A 14,054-nucleotide genomic window follows, 5' to 3' on the forward strand; every position below is an offset into this window, starting at 1 on the left:
ACGAGCACAGGACTGTCATTCAGGCGACCCATGTTCATGTCCGGTGCGAAACCAAAGTCATCGGTGAGTTAAAGTCAACGTAGTGAAGTTACGCCACGTACATGACGTATGTAGGTCTGTTTGTAACTCAAGTTACAGAAGTAACGTAGGGATTTTAACCCAAACCACAATGGTTTCCTAAACCTAACCAAAGGTCCCATATGTGTGTCGCTGTTACGCTGCAACAGTCATGTTGTCTTGAGACGAGAGACATATTGTGTGTGGTTTTGCAAGTTGCTATCAATCGACCTATTCAGTTGTTTTGGTATGAGGATGTGTTGGGTGAGACAGTAGCACTTACATCTGTGCAACAAATAAAACATACGTGGCAAAATGACTTACGCACAACAGCACGTAAAAATACTTTAAAACACACTAGCAGCACCTGTATCAGGGCATTCTGTATTCATATCTGGGTAGGCTCTACAACAGGGCTGCTGTTCGTACGACTGGCATTCTGATTTGTCACATCATCAAGACTTTCCTAAAGTCTAAGTGTCAGTCGAAGCTTACAGTTGTCACATGAACTGACAGATTCGCTCGTCACTCAGAGGAAGAGGATGAATCAAAGGAAACGGAGAAAGGGGATCAGAAACAGGAAAGAAAAAGGAAAAATGGCAATCAGAGAGATAAATAAATACTGTATACGGTGTGTGTGTGTGTGTGTGTGTGTGTGTGTGTGTGTGTGAGCGTATACATCTCACTCCCCAAAGACCACAATAATGAACAGGGTCTATATGTCTGTGACCTCTGTGGTTCAGAGTGGCAGAGAAGTCAAACCTGATCAATACTATACTATGACTTTCCTCCTCAATGTATATTCAGATGTAAGGATGCACCGTCCAGCCATGAAATATCATTTTACAGGCAGTGAGACACACAGGATGCAATAATCAGTCCCTGAGGCACTGATGTTAACATCGTACAGCGCTGCTGGTTATTTTTAATTAGTTTTAAGATTTAGGTTCATCACTTCATTGTGCAAATATATGAAGGTTTCACTATAATCATATTCATTCAGTTTGCTCTTTATTTCATAATGACTTTGTGTTATTCCATGCTGTCCTACACAAACCTGTTCAAACTGTTTTTGAACACTGTCCTTCTGCAAGAAAGCAAGTTTTATAAAAGTAAAATCCAAAGCAATCTGCATTTAAACTACTTCAATAAAAGTTTCCATGAAACAGTCATATATATAACCACGACACTGAGTTTTTGCTCCTTCCTACTGATAATAACAGACCCACGATGCTGTTTGGCTCACTTGATTTTAGCGTCTTCTTTGGGTGGAATATGATCAGTGATATAAATGAGAGAAGCTGTGATCGTGTACGTATTTAGAGCAGAAGTGACGGCTACTATCTAAACATGAGATGGACAGTTTGCTCTCCTACCTGTCTGCATTAGCTGCGCAGCAGGCGGAGCTCCACATGCTGCCAGTCAGCCTGCGTTCCCCCGGCTGGGAGCTTTGATCATGAGGAAGGTGGCAGCAGGGATCTGGTATGGATGGTATTGCATGAGCTTCGTGTGCTTGGATGTCTGTGGACCTATACACACATATTAAATACACTGATGTTGCAGACGGTGTCTAAGAGTCTGTTCTGACATTGCCTGAGAGGGTAAACAAACATATATCACCATGCTGTTGACTATAAACGCCTTAAAATGGCTCCTATTCCTTTTATCCTGTTTCAGTGTAATTTGGCTTTATCCTACGCTGCACATTACACATCCTCTTGTATCTTTTTTTACTCATTTTCTCTCCATTGTGTACTCAATGCACTTGTTTTCTCTGTCCTCTGTGTGTGTGTGCGTGCAGGCGGTGCCGAAGCCCATAGCCATGGAGCCATGTTGGGGAAGCAGAGCAGGTGTTCTGACGGTGCTGCTGTATCTGCCCAGAGTCCCATCTGGAATCCCTCCGCCGGGACAGTCTGGTACGATTCACAAAAACACACACAGACAGACAGACGTGTAAACAACATAAAAAATGTGTAGCTTCTTCTTTTTATCATCTCCTCTTTAAGTTTGATTTGTGTTAATCTGTCCCAAATGAGCAGTCACAGTTATCTCTCTCCCCCCGCCACCCAACTGACAAATTTTGAGGAGTGATAATTTTCCAAGGCAGGACAGTCGTGACGGTTGTAGCTGAAGTTTCTGTGTACACGCTGTTGCATTTAGCTTCTCCTCTGCCGTGGTTTCGGTTTGCCTTTTTAATTTGATGCCGGCCTGTCAACAGTCTCTTTGTATGCTCGGTGTATATTGTCCAGTAAGGTGCTGCACAATATTCTGCTTTTTACAGGGAAAAAAAGCGCTGCCTCAATCATATTTTGTGCTGATAATTTGAAACGGCAGGTTGTGCATAATGACCAGCTGCAGTGGCTGCCTCTATCATCAGCAGACAGTATTTATGTTCAATCGTCAGACACTTAGCAGGCACAGCTAATGCCACTTTTTTTATGATTAAGTGGAACAAACATCAACTCTCCTACTGGCGATTTCTCCGTTTTCATTTGACTGCCCTTGTTGTAAACTGTCAGCTGTCTCTGATCCATGAAATCCCGTATCGTCGTCATTGTAGGCTCACAAAAACACCGTCCGCACCATGTGGGATCCTTTTACAAGTTGGAACTGTTTTCAGCAGCTCAACGATGTCTAAAAAGACCCCAGATGCAGCGAGCGGTGCTTCTCGTGTGCCTGGCGGCGGCTTCCCAACAGCTCTCATGTAAAACAGCTTTGGCAGTTAAAAGAAAAGCAGAGTAAACACACTAAAATGTGATGACATCCGAGGCATCATCAAAAGTGTCTTGATGTTTCCCCACGCTGTCATCATTAAAAACTGTCTGCAGCCACATACCAGAGCAGAGCAGAGATGTTGTTTTATAGCCCGAAGGTTACATGTTCAAGCCCCGCGAGGCATATCTTCAGTCAAGGCAGACAAAAGTCATTGTTCTTTCAATCTGTGAGTGCCACTTTAAATTCCTCAAATGTAAATGCAGAGATCCTGCCCGTGGTATCTGCTCATGCCGTCAGCTCAGAATCTGTGGGGGTTTTCCTTTATCTTAATTTTCTGTTAGACCTGCAGGTCTGCATCCAACAGCGGCGATCAACGGAGAAATTACATTGTTTTTGTCTCTACGAACACACGATGTTCAGTCCAACAGTGTGCAGGATTATTCTGCATGTCTACAAGTTCAGTGAGTCATAATGTTGATGAGTAAAACATTTTTTTTTTCTGTTTATTCTGCTGTGGAAGAATTTGTCGTTACTGAGAGATTATTGAGTAAAGAGGTTTTGCTTTGTGAGCGCAGTGAGGATGTTTTTAGTCTAGTAACCAGTGATGGGTTGGTCAGTAGGTCAGAAGTTATCTATTGTTCTGGGAATGCCTAGGTTACCTTTTATTGTTTTTATGGGATTTAAATATATATATATTAATATCTTTTGGTTTTGAACCAAAGTTGAGCATCTCTTTTTTAAGATTACCAGCGTCTGGTCAGCTGTTTCGCTCTTACACCAAATAAATGCAGAAAGCAGAAAAACGACACGGGGAAGCTGGAACATGTTTTGCAGATCAGCAATTCATAGCATATTGTTTAAATCCAAATGTTTTTATATTATGATAGAGGAATGTTCTTACTGTTAGCGTCAGCAGGTTTTTCGCAGTAACATAATGAATTATGCAGAACAACTCTTGACATATGGCACCTTTTAAAGGAGGTCTGATGTGGTCGGACCTGCCTGGTTTCCCTCCAACACTTACTGTTGGATCAATTGTTCCCCTGAATGAGACATCCTGACTTTCCAGTCCGAGCTCATGTTGCCGCTATAGACGGACGACACGCGATACCCCCCATTCGCTCCAGCCGACCACCGCACGGCTGAGAAATCACCGAAAAGACAGCAGCACTTCCTCACAGACCCGACCGAGGGCTGGAGTATTACGCAGCGTCAGCAAGAGGCCAATCTTCTCTCCCTCCAGCTCATCTTCCATCTCAGTCCACCTCTCATTCTGTCCCCCCGGCTCACACTTATACATTTTTTTTTTCTCCTTTTATATTTTCCTTCTCCCCAGCAGCTATATGGGAGATTGCTGTCAGTTTGTCTGTTGGCAGTTATGGTCTTTATAAAGTGGACCGGATGGAACTAGAGCAGGTGTGAGAAGCCGCAGTTCCTCCAGGCAGGAAGCAAAAAGCCCTCAACACAACCGGTACCTGAGAGAGGGAAACGAGCAGAGCAGACGGAAAGTAAAGCACTCTCCATGAAAGGGTGTTTGTAAAGGTAGAGAGAGCTTCATGCCGAAGCCTTTAAAACGTGGCAACAGTCACTGGAGTCTGATACAGGAGGAGGAGAGAAAAGGGAAAAGTGTCAGTGTGTGTGTCAGAGAGAGAAAGTAAAAGCTTTGCTATACCCACAGAAAATTATAATGATTCAGGAAACCCTCAGAGAGGTTAATGGTAGCAAGCATTAGGGGCAAACTGGAAGAACAGTCAACAGCTAGAAGTGAAATAAAGTGAATGTACTCCATTTTATCTTCTATCAAAATCCCCCAAAATACACGAGTCTGACTTCAAATGTTGACTCTGGGCAGCCTGTGCTTTTAAAAAAGGTCACAAAGTGGAGATGTGAATGGTGCAAAGATGCTAAGAGGTTATTTTTTAAAACTTGGGCCTTACTTTTATATTTTTTATTCCTATTTCCTGTTACAGCCTCAATCAGTACACAAGCAGCAATCTGTCTTTCAAAAAAATGATAGATCGACAAACATTAAGAATAAAAAGGGAAGTCAAACTTAAAATGTTCGTCCTATCCTCAATTATATTGAAGTAGAGCGCAAACCTCCGCCAAGGCAACAGTTCCCTTTAATTCAATGAAACCTAATCCCCATTGGTATGTTTCTGAATTCCCATTATCTCAGCTGCACATTGGTGGTAGTTGTAGGTTTTTATTCCTATTTGTTACAGCGTAGACTGGCTGAAAAAAAGACTTTATGTCTCTGTGAAAGCATATTTAAATCTGCTAGACCCAGATTTTTTTCATCAATATCCATGCATTATTCTTATTATGAGAAACATGCCACATCCTCTATTCCTGGATCTGTCCCTTTATCAGGACACACACAGAGTTAATCGGGTCGATCCTGGCCTGAGACCCATCCTCCGTCCAAGTTTCCTGAAAATCCAGTGATCCTGCTGACAAACCAACCAACCAATGGACACGAGTGAAAACATGACATCCTTGGCGGTGGTTGACTAAACTCATGATCACTGTATGATGTTCTGCATCCTAAGATTTTAGCAATTAACTATTGTAACAATTCAAAATGTTAAAATGGGGGAAAAACTGAAAGATTCAGTTTGTAAAAAAAGCTCTTGAAGACCAGACGTACGGTCACGACTAAACGTAAACTTACTCCTATAGTCAACTGCACAGCTTTTGTTTGTACTGTAGCAGACAGACTTGGAGACATTCAGTTCAGTTAAAGGTTAAAATAAGCAACTGAACTGCTTTTTACTGCACGGCCTTCATTTATTTATTTATTTCAACTGTAATGCCCATAATGGAGGTCACATCATTGCATTACGTCACATCCATCACACTGATTACACTTGAAGCTGTCTGGTATCAGATTTTTTTTTTTTTGCTGTCAGACATTCTGAAAAGTCTTTTGGCCTTTTTTATTTGTTCACTTTAATCAATGTCAGATTTTTAATGTGAATAAAACCAATTAGACAGGCAGAGAAATGCATGACCTGAGACAGAAATGAGTCACAAACCCAAAAACTGACTCTTACCTGAATGTGTCTGCTTCTGCCAAAGTTTTAAACATAAACTCTACCAGACTGCAGGAGTTTATATTTTTTACTGTATTACATCCGTTACCGACCGTATGCTCCCCAGGCAGAACACACTCGCCTACACTCAGTCTCTTTCCCCTTCCCTACTTGACATGACTTGAACTGAGGCTGAAGATCAGGTCAGATTAGGTCACGTAGCAGAACTTTAACAAGTCCAGTTTTGCACCATGACAACCTGAGAGGCCGCCGGCTGCACGACTGCAATTTGAGGTTGACAAAACTCCAGATCAAACCAGTGTGAGGGCACTAAGATTGCAGTGTCCGTGTATCAGAGGGGAAAGTACTGTTATTTCGCTGGTGGGTTTTGTGTTCACCGTCTCACACTATCTGATGTTTTGGACATTAGCTCATCACAGCCACAGCAGAATCATTTAGGGGAAAATTAGGCCGATAAGAGGCTCGTCACTTCTTGTCAGGCTGCTCTCTGGGGGACATCCAGGCTCTCCTGTTGTTTTTCCTCACCAAATCAATGAAATGGCTGTCCTTGTTGTGTTCGAGTCGATGACTGTGTCTTGGCGTCTGTTTGAGGAGTGATCCAAGAGTCGGTCACGATCAACATAATCCCACATATAAACATAAACACAACTTCAAAAACACCAAGGAGCAGATAAGAGGCGTTAAAAAAAAAAGAATCGCCCACCCATCATCCATCCCGGACTCTCGCTCCTTCTCCTCCCTTCATCCTCCCACCCCTCCACTCCCCAGAGAGACTCTCGGCTGAGGGTCAGACGGCAGCCCCTCCATTGATGTTATCATGTATGAACGTGAAGTCACTGCAGGCTAGCTCCACCCAGCCTCGATGGGAGACACTTCAAGAGGAATCCTCGATGAGCGAGCCTATTTTAGCCTGCCTTCCTCACACGGTCCTCGCTTTCTTCTCTTTGTTTTCTTCTTGTCCTCCTTTGCTCGGCTCCCCTGAGGTGTCACCATTAACTGACCCTTCATATGTAAGAGGCAGAAAAAGAGAAAACACCAATGTTGGTTTCAGAAGAGGAGAAGAAAAAAAAGATGACTGCAGCACCAACCTGAACATTTGTAGTTTCTCTGCTGGCGATCCAAACTCACATTATTCAATCTTTTTTCTTCTTTCGGTGTTATTCTTGAGTTTTGTCTTCACGCCTCGGGCCGAAAGTGTGGCAAGTGTTTGTTTTGTTGCCCAGTTTGTGCTTCTCTCTCCCATCGCTCTGATGTCCTTCAAAGCTGAGATTAGCTCCAGGTGCCACAAACTCCCAACAGAAAACAGCGATACGTCTATGGAGATTATCACCTGGAACTCTTGAAGGCAAAAAAAAAATCCTATCGGCACTCAACTGGCATCAATTACCTCAATCAAGCCTTCTTTGTTTTCAGTAGCTTTGGTGAGATGTGTCACCATGTGTTGACGTCATATGAAGCCACAGTTTTACTTCAGAAAAGGAGGTGATAACTGAAACAGTCAACATTTCCTTCACAGGGTGGGGCTGGGTTCACCCTTAGGGACAGGATGAGGAGGTGTAGAGATCAGGATGGAGGTCAGAGTAGAACTCCCTATTGTTGAAAGGAACCAGATGCAGTTAGATCCAAATGGGAAAGAGAGACCAGGACCAACCCAGAACATGATGGAGGAATTAAACACGCCATCTGGTCTGAAGGAGTTGGAGGACGTGGCTTCGGAAGAGTACATCTGGGTTACCTCACCTGGCCTGCTACCACTGTGGCTCGGACCAGGACTCGGTCAAAGGTGCTTTGGGTTGGTGTATGATTGGTTGTTGGTGTTCAGACCGAACACCATCAATCAAAGTGTCAATATATGATGAGCTGGAAATTAGAGCTGCAACGATTAGTTGAGAAATTAGATCAAAAAGAAAATGACTTGCTATCTATTTTTTACCATTTTATTGAGCTTTCAATCAAAAATGTCAAACCTTTGCTGCTTCCAGCTTCTAAAATGTTCAGGATTTGTTGCTCGTCTTTATTATTTCTGACAGGAAACGAAGAGTCATTGGGTTTTAGACAAAACAGGCAACTGAAAGACGTCACTTTAGACTCTGGGAGAGTGTGACAAGCATTTTTACATATTTTCATCAAGACTACAGTTGATCATCAATTAGTCGTGACAGTAATTGGCAGATTAATCATCAAGAAAAGAGACATCACACAATCAAGACATTAACACAACATTTCATTGTTTGGATGTCTACTTCTTGAATTACATTACCCTGCAGGACAGCACCTTTATGCTGGTAAATGCACTTTTGTCCCCATTTTGTCTCGAGCTCTGAATTCCTTTCTCTGACTTTGTCCACGGGCTCGTCTGTGTGATGACATTACAAGCTGCAGAAGAAGTCGAGATCTCTTAGTGCTTGTATGGCTTTTCCTTCACTCTGATCTAAAGTGACAGATACAAACATAAAAAAAACCCCACACAGATCGCTCTGCTCAAAGCCAAACACATTCTGTGATCAAATAATCATTTTTTCCACAATTCTTGGCCCGATCTCCCGACCAGGAATCCTGAAAATTGCAGAGAATAGAGGCGACCCGCTGCTGTTAGAGTGTCTGACAGCCGTCGTCAGCCAAATTGCAGTGGACGACTCACACATGCTGCCTGTCTACACAGGCGACTCGCGCAGGAGAGGAACAGCTTGACCACTGAGTGACTGTCTGACTGATTCAAAGTCGCAGTGGCCTGACATGATGGACAAAGCAGGAGAAAGAGAGTGACAGTCAGGACCAGAGAAAGAGAGGAAGGAAGGGATGGATGGAAAAAAAAAAACAACGGTGAAAGAGATTGTATTTTTGGCTCCAGTCACCGCTCTTCCATGGCCGCTAGTTCACTTTATCTTTGTGCTGTCAGTTTTACTTCTTAATGCTGTGCCTCCCACAGCTGCAGTTGTTTCATTCTTTATTGTCTGATATAAAACGAGACTCAATCAGCGGTTAATGGATTTACCAGGCTGCACATATTCTTTGGTGCAGTGGAGTTTGAGGATGGTGAGAAAGAGAGAAAGAGACTGTGGGCTACATTTCCTTCTCAGCCCCTCTCTCTCGAGCTTAGATAGTGGGTCAATAGAGACAGAGGCGCAGCAGTAATTCACAGCCGCCTTTTCCTGCGCTAATCTGCCTATTCAGCACCGGAGATAGAGTCGGGAATATCTGAGAGAGAGTGAGAGAGAGAAAGAGGTAAAAAAATACAGGTGCTGTGAGATGTTGAACGTCTTTGTGAGTAAAAATAGAAAGAGCAGCGTGAGAGAAAGGAGGTATTAAAAGGCTGAGAGGTTCGATAAGAAAAGACTGGTGTGAATTAAAAAAATACTTGTGAGTGAAAACATGTAGATGGTTGGAGATGTATCAGGAGTGAGAAGGAGATAAGGGATTGAAAGAGTTGTTAAATAAGTGCAGTGGGTGGTGAGAGTCCACAGCGTCGCCCCCCCTCACCCACAAAACCAGATTTGCATATTGCTGCAGCGACACTGAGATGATAAGCCCTTGTGTGGTTCTGCTTTGATAAATCCACTCCTGGTTTCCTCTAAACCAACTGAGAAGTAGAAATGAAACATAATCCCCCCCACTGCATCTCTCCCTTTCCCTTTACTTCCTCACTACTCTCCTCTATTTTTAAGTCTTTCAGTTTCTTTACGCTGTGACTATATGATTAAATTGTTGCACATGTTTGTGGCAAATTTATTAACATTTAAAGCTGCTCCGAGTTTGATCTTTTGTGGATTCTGGTGGTCCGTGTGGGCGAAACAGTGCCGTACCATCAGACTACAGAGTGGCTTCTTTCCTCAGGCTTTATCCTCAGCACCATAACAATTTTTAATACTAATAGTAGTAAATACATTTAATGAATCATCCAACCTGGACAAATCTGACCAGGTGACAGGCATTAAGAAAAACTATAACAACTATTCAGAAATAGTCCAATAATATATATGGACTCGATTGCTTATGTAGGCCACATAGAGAGATCACTAATAAATTGTTTCATAGCCAGTTAAAAGTTAATTGTAGTACGATTCAGTAAATTAAAGTTTGAATCCATCAATATTTCCGACTGGAAAGAGGCTGCAATGATTATCTTCTTTATTTAATCTGCCGATTATTGTCACAAATCATTGTTTAGTCTATAAAACGTCAAAAACATTCTGAAAAACTCATCAGTTTCCCAAAGAGACATCTTCAAATTGCTTTTCTTGCCCAACCAACATTTCTGTAAGCAGCTATGATGATAGACAGGCTTGATGTAGGCCTCCATCTGATCTTAAATCAGGCAGAAGATACCAAAATGTTAAGGTGCATGTATGAATTGCTCAATGTTGGGTCAGAACAGACCAGAATATGAGCTGGTAACAGTGTTTACCCCTTAAGAGTCTGAAAAGCAGAACAGATTTTTGCTGTTAAGATTTCCATCCACCTTTTTTTCAGCCAGGAGCACCTTCACATATCTGAGATTCTCCATGAATATGAGCCGGTACACTGTCGAGTTTATGATAAGAAACTTAAGAATTATCATGCAGTATTTGGCAAAATAGATTTTTTTATGTTCCAGATTTGCACCCACCTGTTTTTTAAGCACAAATGAGTGTTAGATGTATGAAATGCTTCATATTTAGACTTAACAGCCCAAAATATGAGCCAACTTTGGTAACACAAACATGTGGAGGGTAAACAAAGCACCCCAATGTCTCTGCTGTCATCCAACATGAACGTCTTCCTCTGCTCCCACCATCCGAGGAAGTGAATACTGTGTCTCTCAATCTTAATTTATCTCTTTTCTGATCTGTTTTTTAGAATCAACTTTGTTTCTCTCGGTCTTTGTTGCCTACTCATTCCCTCTACACCCCTCCCTCCTCTCTCTCTCGGTCCTGACAAAGCATCTTGAGCCTTTTGCTGTATCATTCTCACTTTGGCCGTCTTCCTAAAGGGAGGGGAAAAGAAAAATGTATTATCCTCGGACAGGAAATTGATTCTGGTCATTTGCATGAAAAACATAAAAGACATCACTGTGAGAAAAGAATCTGAGGCGACACTTTAATAAAACACTCGGGTTAATTAATTAAACCTCTGTTGGCTTGTTTTGCTCTGTTTTAGTCCATCTGCCCAGGGAACAAAGACAGTGTTCAGCATTATGTTTCAAAAAGGTCGTTAAAGAATCAGTCATATTTATTTAAGACTGGTGTCTGAGTACAGTATCAGCTCTGATAACTCCACCTTTTGTACCGATGATTCTGATGACAAGTTATTTGTGTGACCCACAAGCGTGATATTTAGAAAGCAGCTTGCAACAGTTAGCATCGAATTCAAAGAAGAAGAACAGCAACCAAAAATGTCTGAAAACTGAGGTCAGAGAGCTTCTTCATCTCCGAGCAGAAGACAAGATCAACCACCAAATACTGTTACAGGAACAGCCGATGATTGTTTTTGCCATATTATACCACTGTTTAGAGAACGCTGTATGACATTTTTGGACGCAAGGGCTTTTGCTGCTTTACAGTTGTGCTTGCTACACCTACAGACAACCACACAAAAACATGCTGGCTGCACCTGCTTGGACAAACCTCACTCGTCTAATCTGAGATTTCAAACCTGACCTGACCATGGCGACTCGTGTGGAAGCTCTCTTATATTACAGGGAAAAAAAAAAAGGAGTTCGCTGAAATGTAAAAGATATTTATGGTGAGAAATGAGCCGTGCAGCAGCAGAATCTGTCTTCATTTCAACTTGACAACAGTTTTTATAGTTTGTTTCCAGAAGGGGCGAGTCGCACTAGACGCTCCTGATTTGCGTAAAGAAGCCTGGACTCTCAACTTGCAACACTACGCTACCAGAATGCATTGCATGCACGACTGCTTTCATAATGATGAATGGAAAGCGTAGAAACAACGGATCCTGTGGACACGTAGCATTAGTTAATACATCACACGAGACTCCAAAACGCCAAATGCTATCTGGGGCGACATTATACCACCATTGTGTTGTTCAGTGTAAATAAACCACGGCGGCGTAAAGGAAGGTCATCTTTGTGGCAGTATTGTGCGATCTCTGTGTGAAAAGAACCGTTATCTCAAAGAGTAAAAGCAGGTGGAATCTGTAGTCTAAAATGACTTGTTCAACATTTTAAGAGGAGATGGCATTATTTCCTGGCATATCTCAAAAGTCTTGTAGAAGTAGTCCGTTTCCCACACCGTGAGAAGTATTATGATGAACAAAAGTTTATTACCCTGTTTATTTGGGATAACTGGCTAGTCAACCAGATTAAAGGTTATTAAGATGGTTGTGGAGTCGTCGGAAATATCTTCCTTCTGCCTCTAGTCTTTGTTTTTAGCTCGGCTGAAGACGTCCTGGATGTCTTCCCTGGCCTCTCTCTGTCCGTCTGTGACCACTGGCCTGTAAGCGTTGCTGTAGCACCGGTGTCCTTTTCTTCCTCGCTCTGCGCCGACCTCCTCACAGCCTCCTTCCTGTGTCCCACTGTCTCCCTCTGGGTGTCTGACTGGACAGCTGCTTGACAGGAATCGGAGGGCAGCGCTCAGAAACTCGGCTCTATTGACCCGTAATGGATCTCCAATACTTATATCGTCTCTGTGTTTGAAACCATCCACCCCGCTGAGATGGACTCTCCTCCTTCAATCTGTCTGCTTGTTGACTTTTAGTCTAATACTCAGTGATATTTACACTCAGTAAAATCATGTATTTATTGGGAGGACAGGAGGGTCTGATCATACTGAGCTGCTGCCTCCACCTTACTAGTTTTATTAGCCTCTTGCTCTTTGTCGTAGAGTCTAGTTTCAAAATGAAAACAAAACAAAAAACTGTCATTAAAAAAGAAAAAAAAGGTGCCATCGAAATGATTGATGAACCTGTTTTAAGTTAGTATAATAATCAATTCAGATCAAGGTCTTACTGACAAATTGGATCAGAAACAACCAAAAAACAGGAAAGAAAAGTCGAGGCAAGGTCAGGACCCCGATGAGGACCAAGTGTGTAGGAACTGTGCTGCTGCCTTGTTTTTTTAATGATGTAGCCGCATAAATCCCAAATTTTAAAATGTGACCTTTTGGAGATATCTTTCTGCCTTTTTGTTGTCCTCTTTGATCAGATCTTATTCTAGAGATATGAATCCCAGGTAATTTGGAGATATTTTTCCTCCTGCAATCTTCAAACAAGCATAAAGAAAAGACTTTATTGAGCACTGCAATGTGCTGTTAATGAAAGGCATCCTAGTTAGTCAGGATCAAACCTGAATTTTACATGCGAGCATCAAAGCAGTCGTAGTTGTGCGTCATGTTTTCTGGTCTTTTAAAACGTGGAATGAGTGCCTCGCAGATGCGTAAATATTTGAATATCAATGTGCTACTGTTTGTTTGACTTTTGTTTGATTCTTTCTTTTCTTTGCTTCACGGAACAGACGCTGCTGTGGTATTTTTCTGTTTACTATTATACTGGATCCTTAGCATGCTACCATCCCTGGTGCCCTCATTGAGGGCGAGCACAAACTCAGAAGTCGAGCTTTGATGTTTAGAAGGAGAGGAGGGCCTGGCTGCGAGGTTTGTCACTGGGTTAGCGAGAGGGGCTCCTCCCGTCACAGATGTTTTCCAGCTGCAGCTCCACTTTTCCACATCAGACCTGTGCCGATATTTGTTCCAGGGGAATTTAGTCTCTTGCTAATGACCCCATTAGTCTATCAGGATTGAAGGGGGGGTGAGGGGCGGGTTAATGATGCGTCAACTCACCTGACAAAACAATCACATTAACGCGCCTGGTCGCCACGGCGGCAAATGAGCACTTGCACTCACCTGCAGCATAATTTGATTACTTTTGACCAATTTAATTTTGCAAATGGAGATGTGTGCGTTCACCCGGAAAAATCAACACAATTATGACGGCAATTTGTCAAAGGTGAAAGTTATTTTGACGGAAAGAATATTTCGGATGTCACATTAGAAATGAATTAGGATCTTTGTGTACTTGAAGTTTTCCAGTCTTTGTCTTCTCTCTTTCATTAGAACTGGCTGTTATTATATCAGAGCTGGTGTTAAATATCTCGTTCAGACACTACTGACTTTGAGGCCTTGTGGAGCGATGGGAGATAACTGATGGCATTTGTGTTGCATTTTTTCTTGGCCTCAAGTCTTCCCCATAAAAGGAGTCAGGTTACAGACAGCTGTCTGTCTGATCAGAGCA

The 14,054-nt window shown here is 42.4% G+C and overlaps 1 protein-coding gene across 1 annotated transcript in view; it reads left to right on the plus strand.

The window, feature by feature from the left end:
- atrnl1a (attractin-like 1a) overlaps positions 1-14,054 on the plus strand; it is a 267,713-nt gene that overhangs the window by 248,465 nt on the left and 5,194 nt on the right. Inside the window, exon 29 of the mRNA XM_073481267.1 lies at positions 1,859-1,973. Within this exon, the coding sequence (XP_073337368.1) occupies positions 1,859-1,973 (115 nt within the window). The remainder of the gene's footprint in view (positions 1-1,858; positions 1,974-14,054) is intronic.

Source organism: Pagrus major, chromosome 15 (genome assembly GCF_040436345.1).
Source record: "Pagrus major chromosome 15, Pma_NU_1.0".
NCBI lineage: Eukaryota > Metazoa > Chordata > Actinopteri > Spariformes > Sparidae > Pagrus > Pagrus major.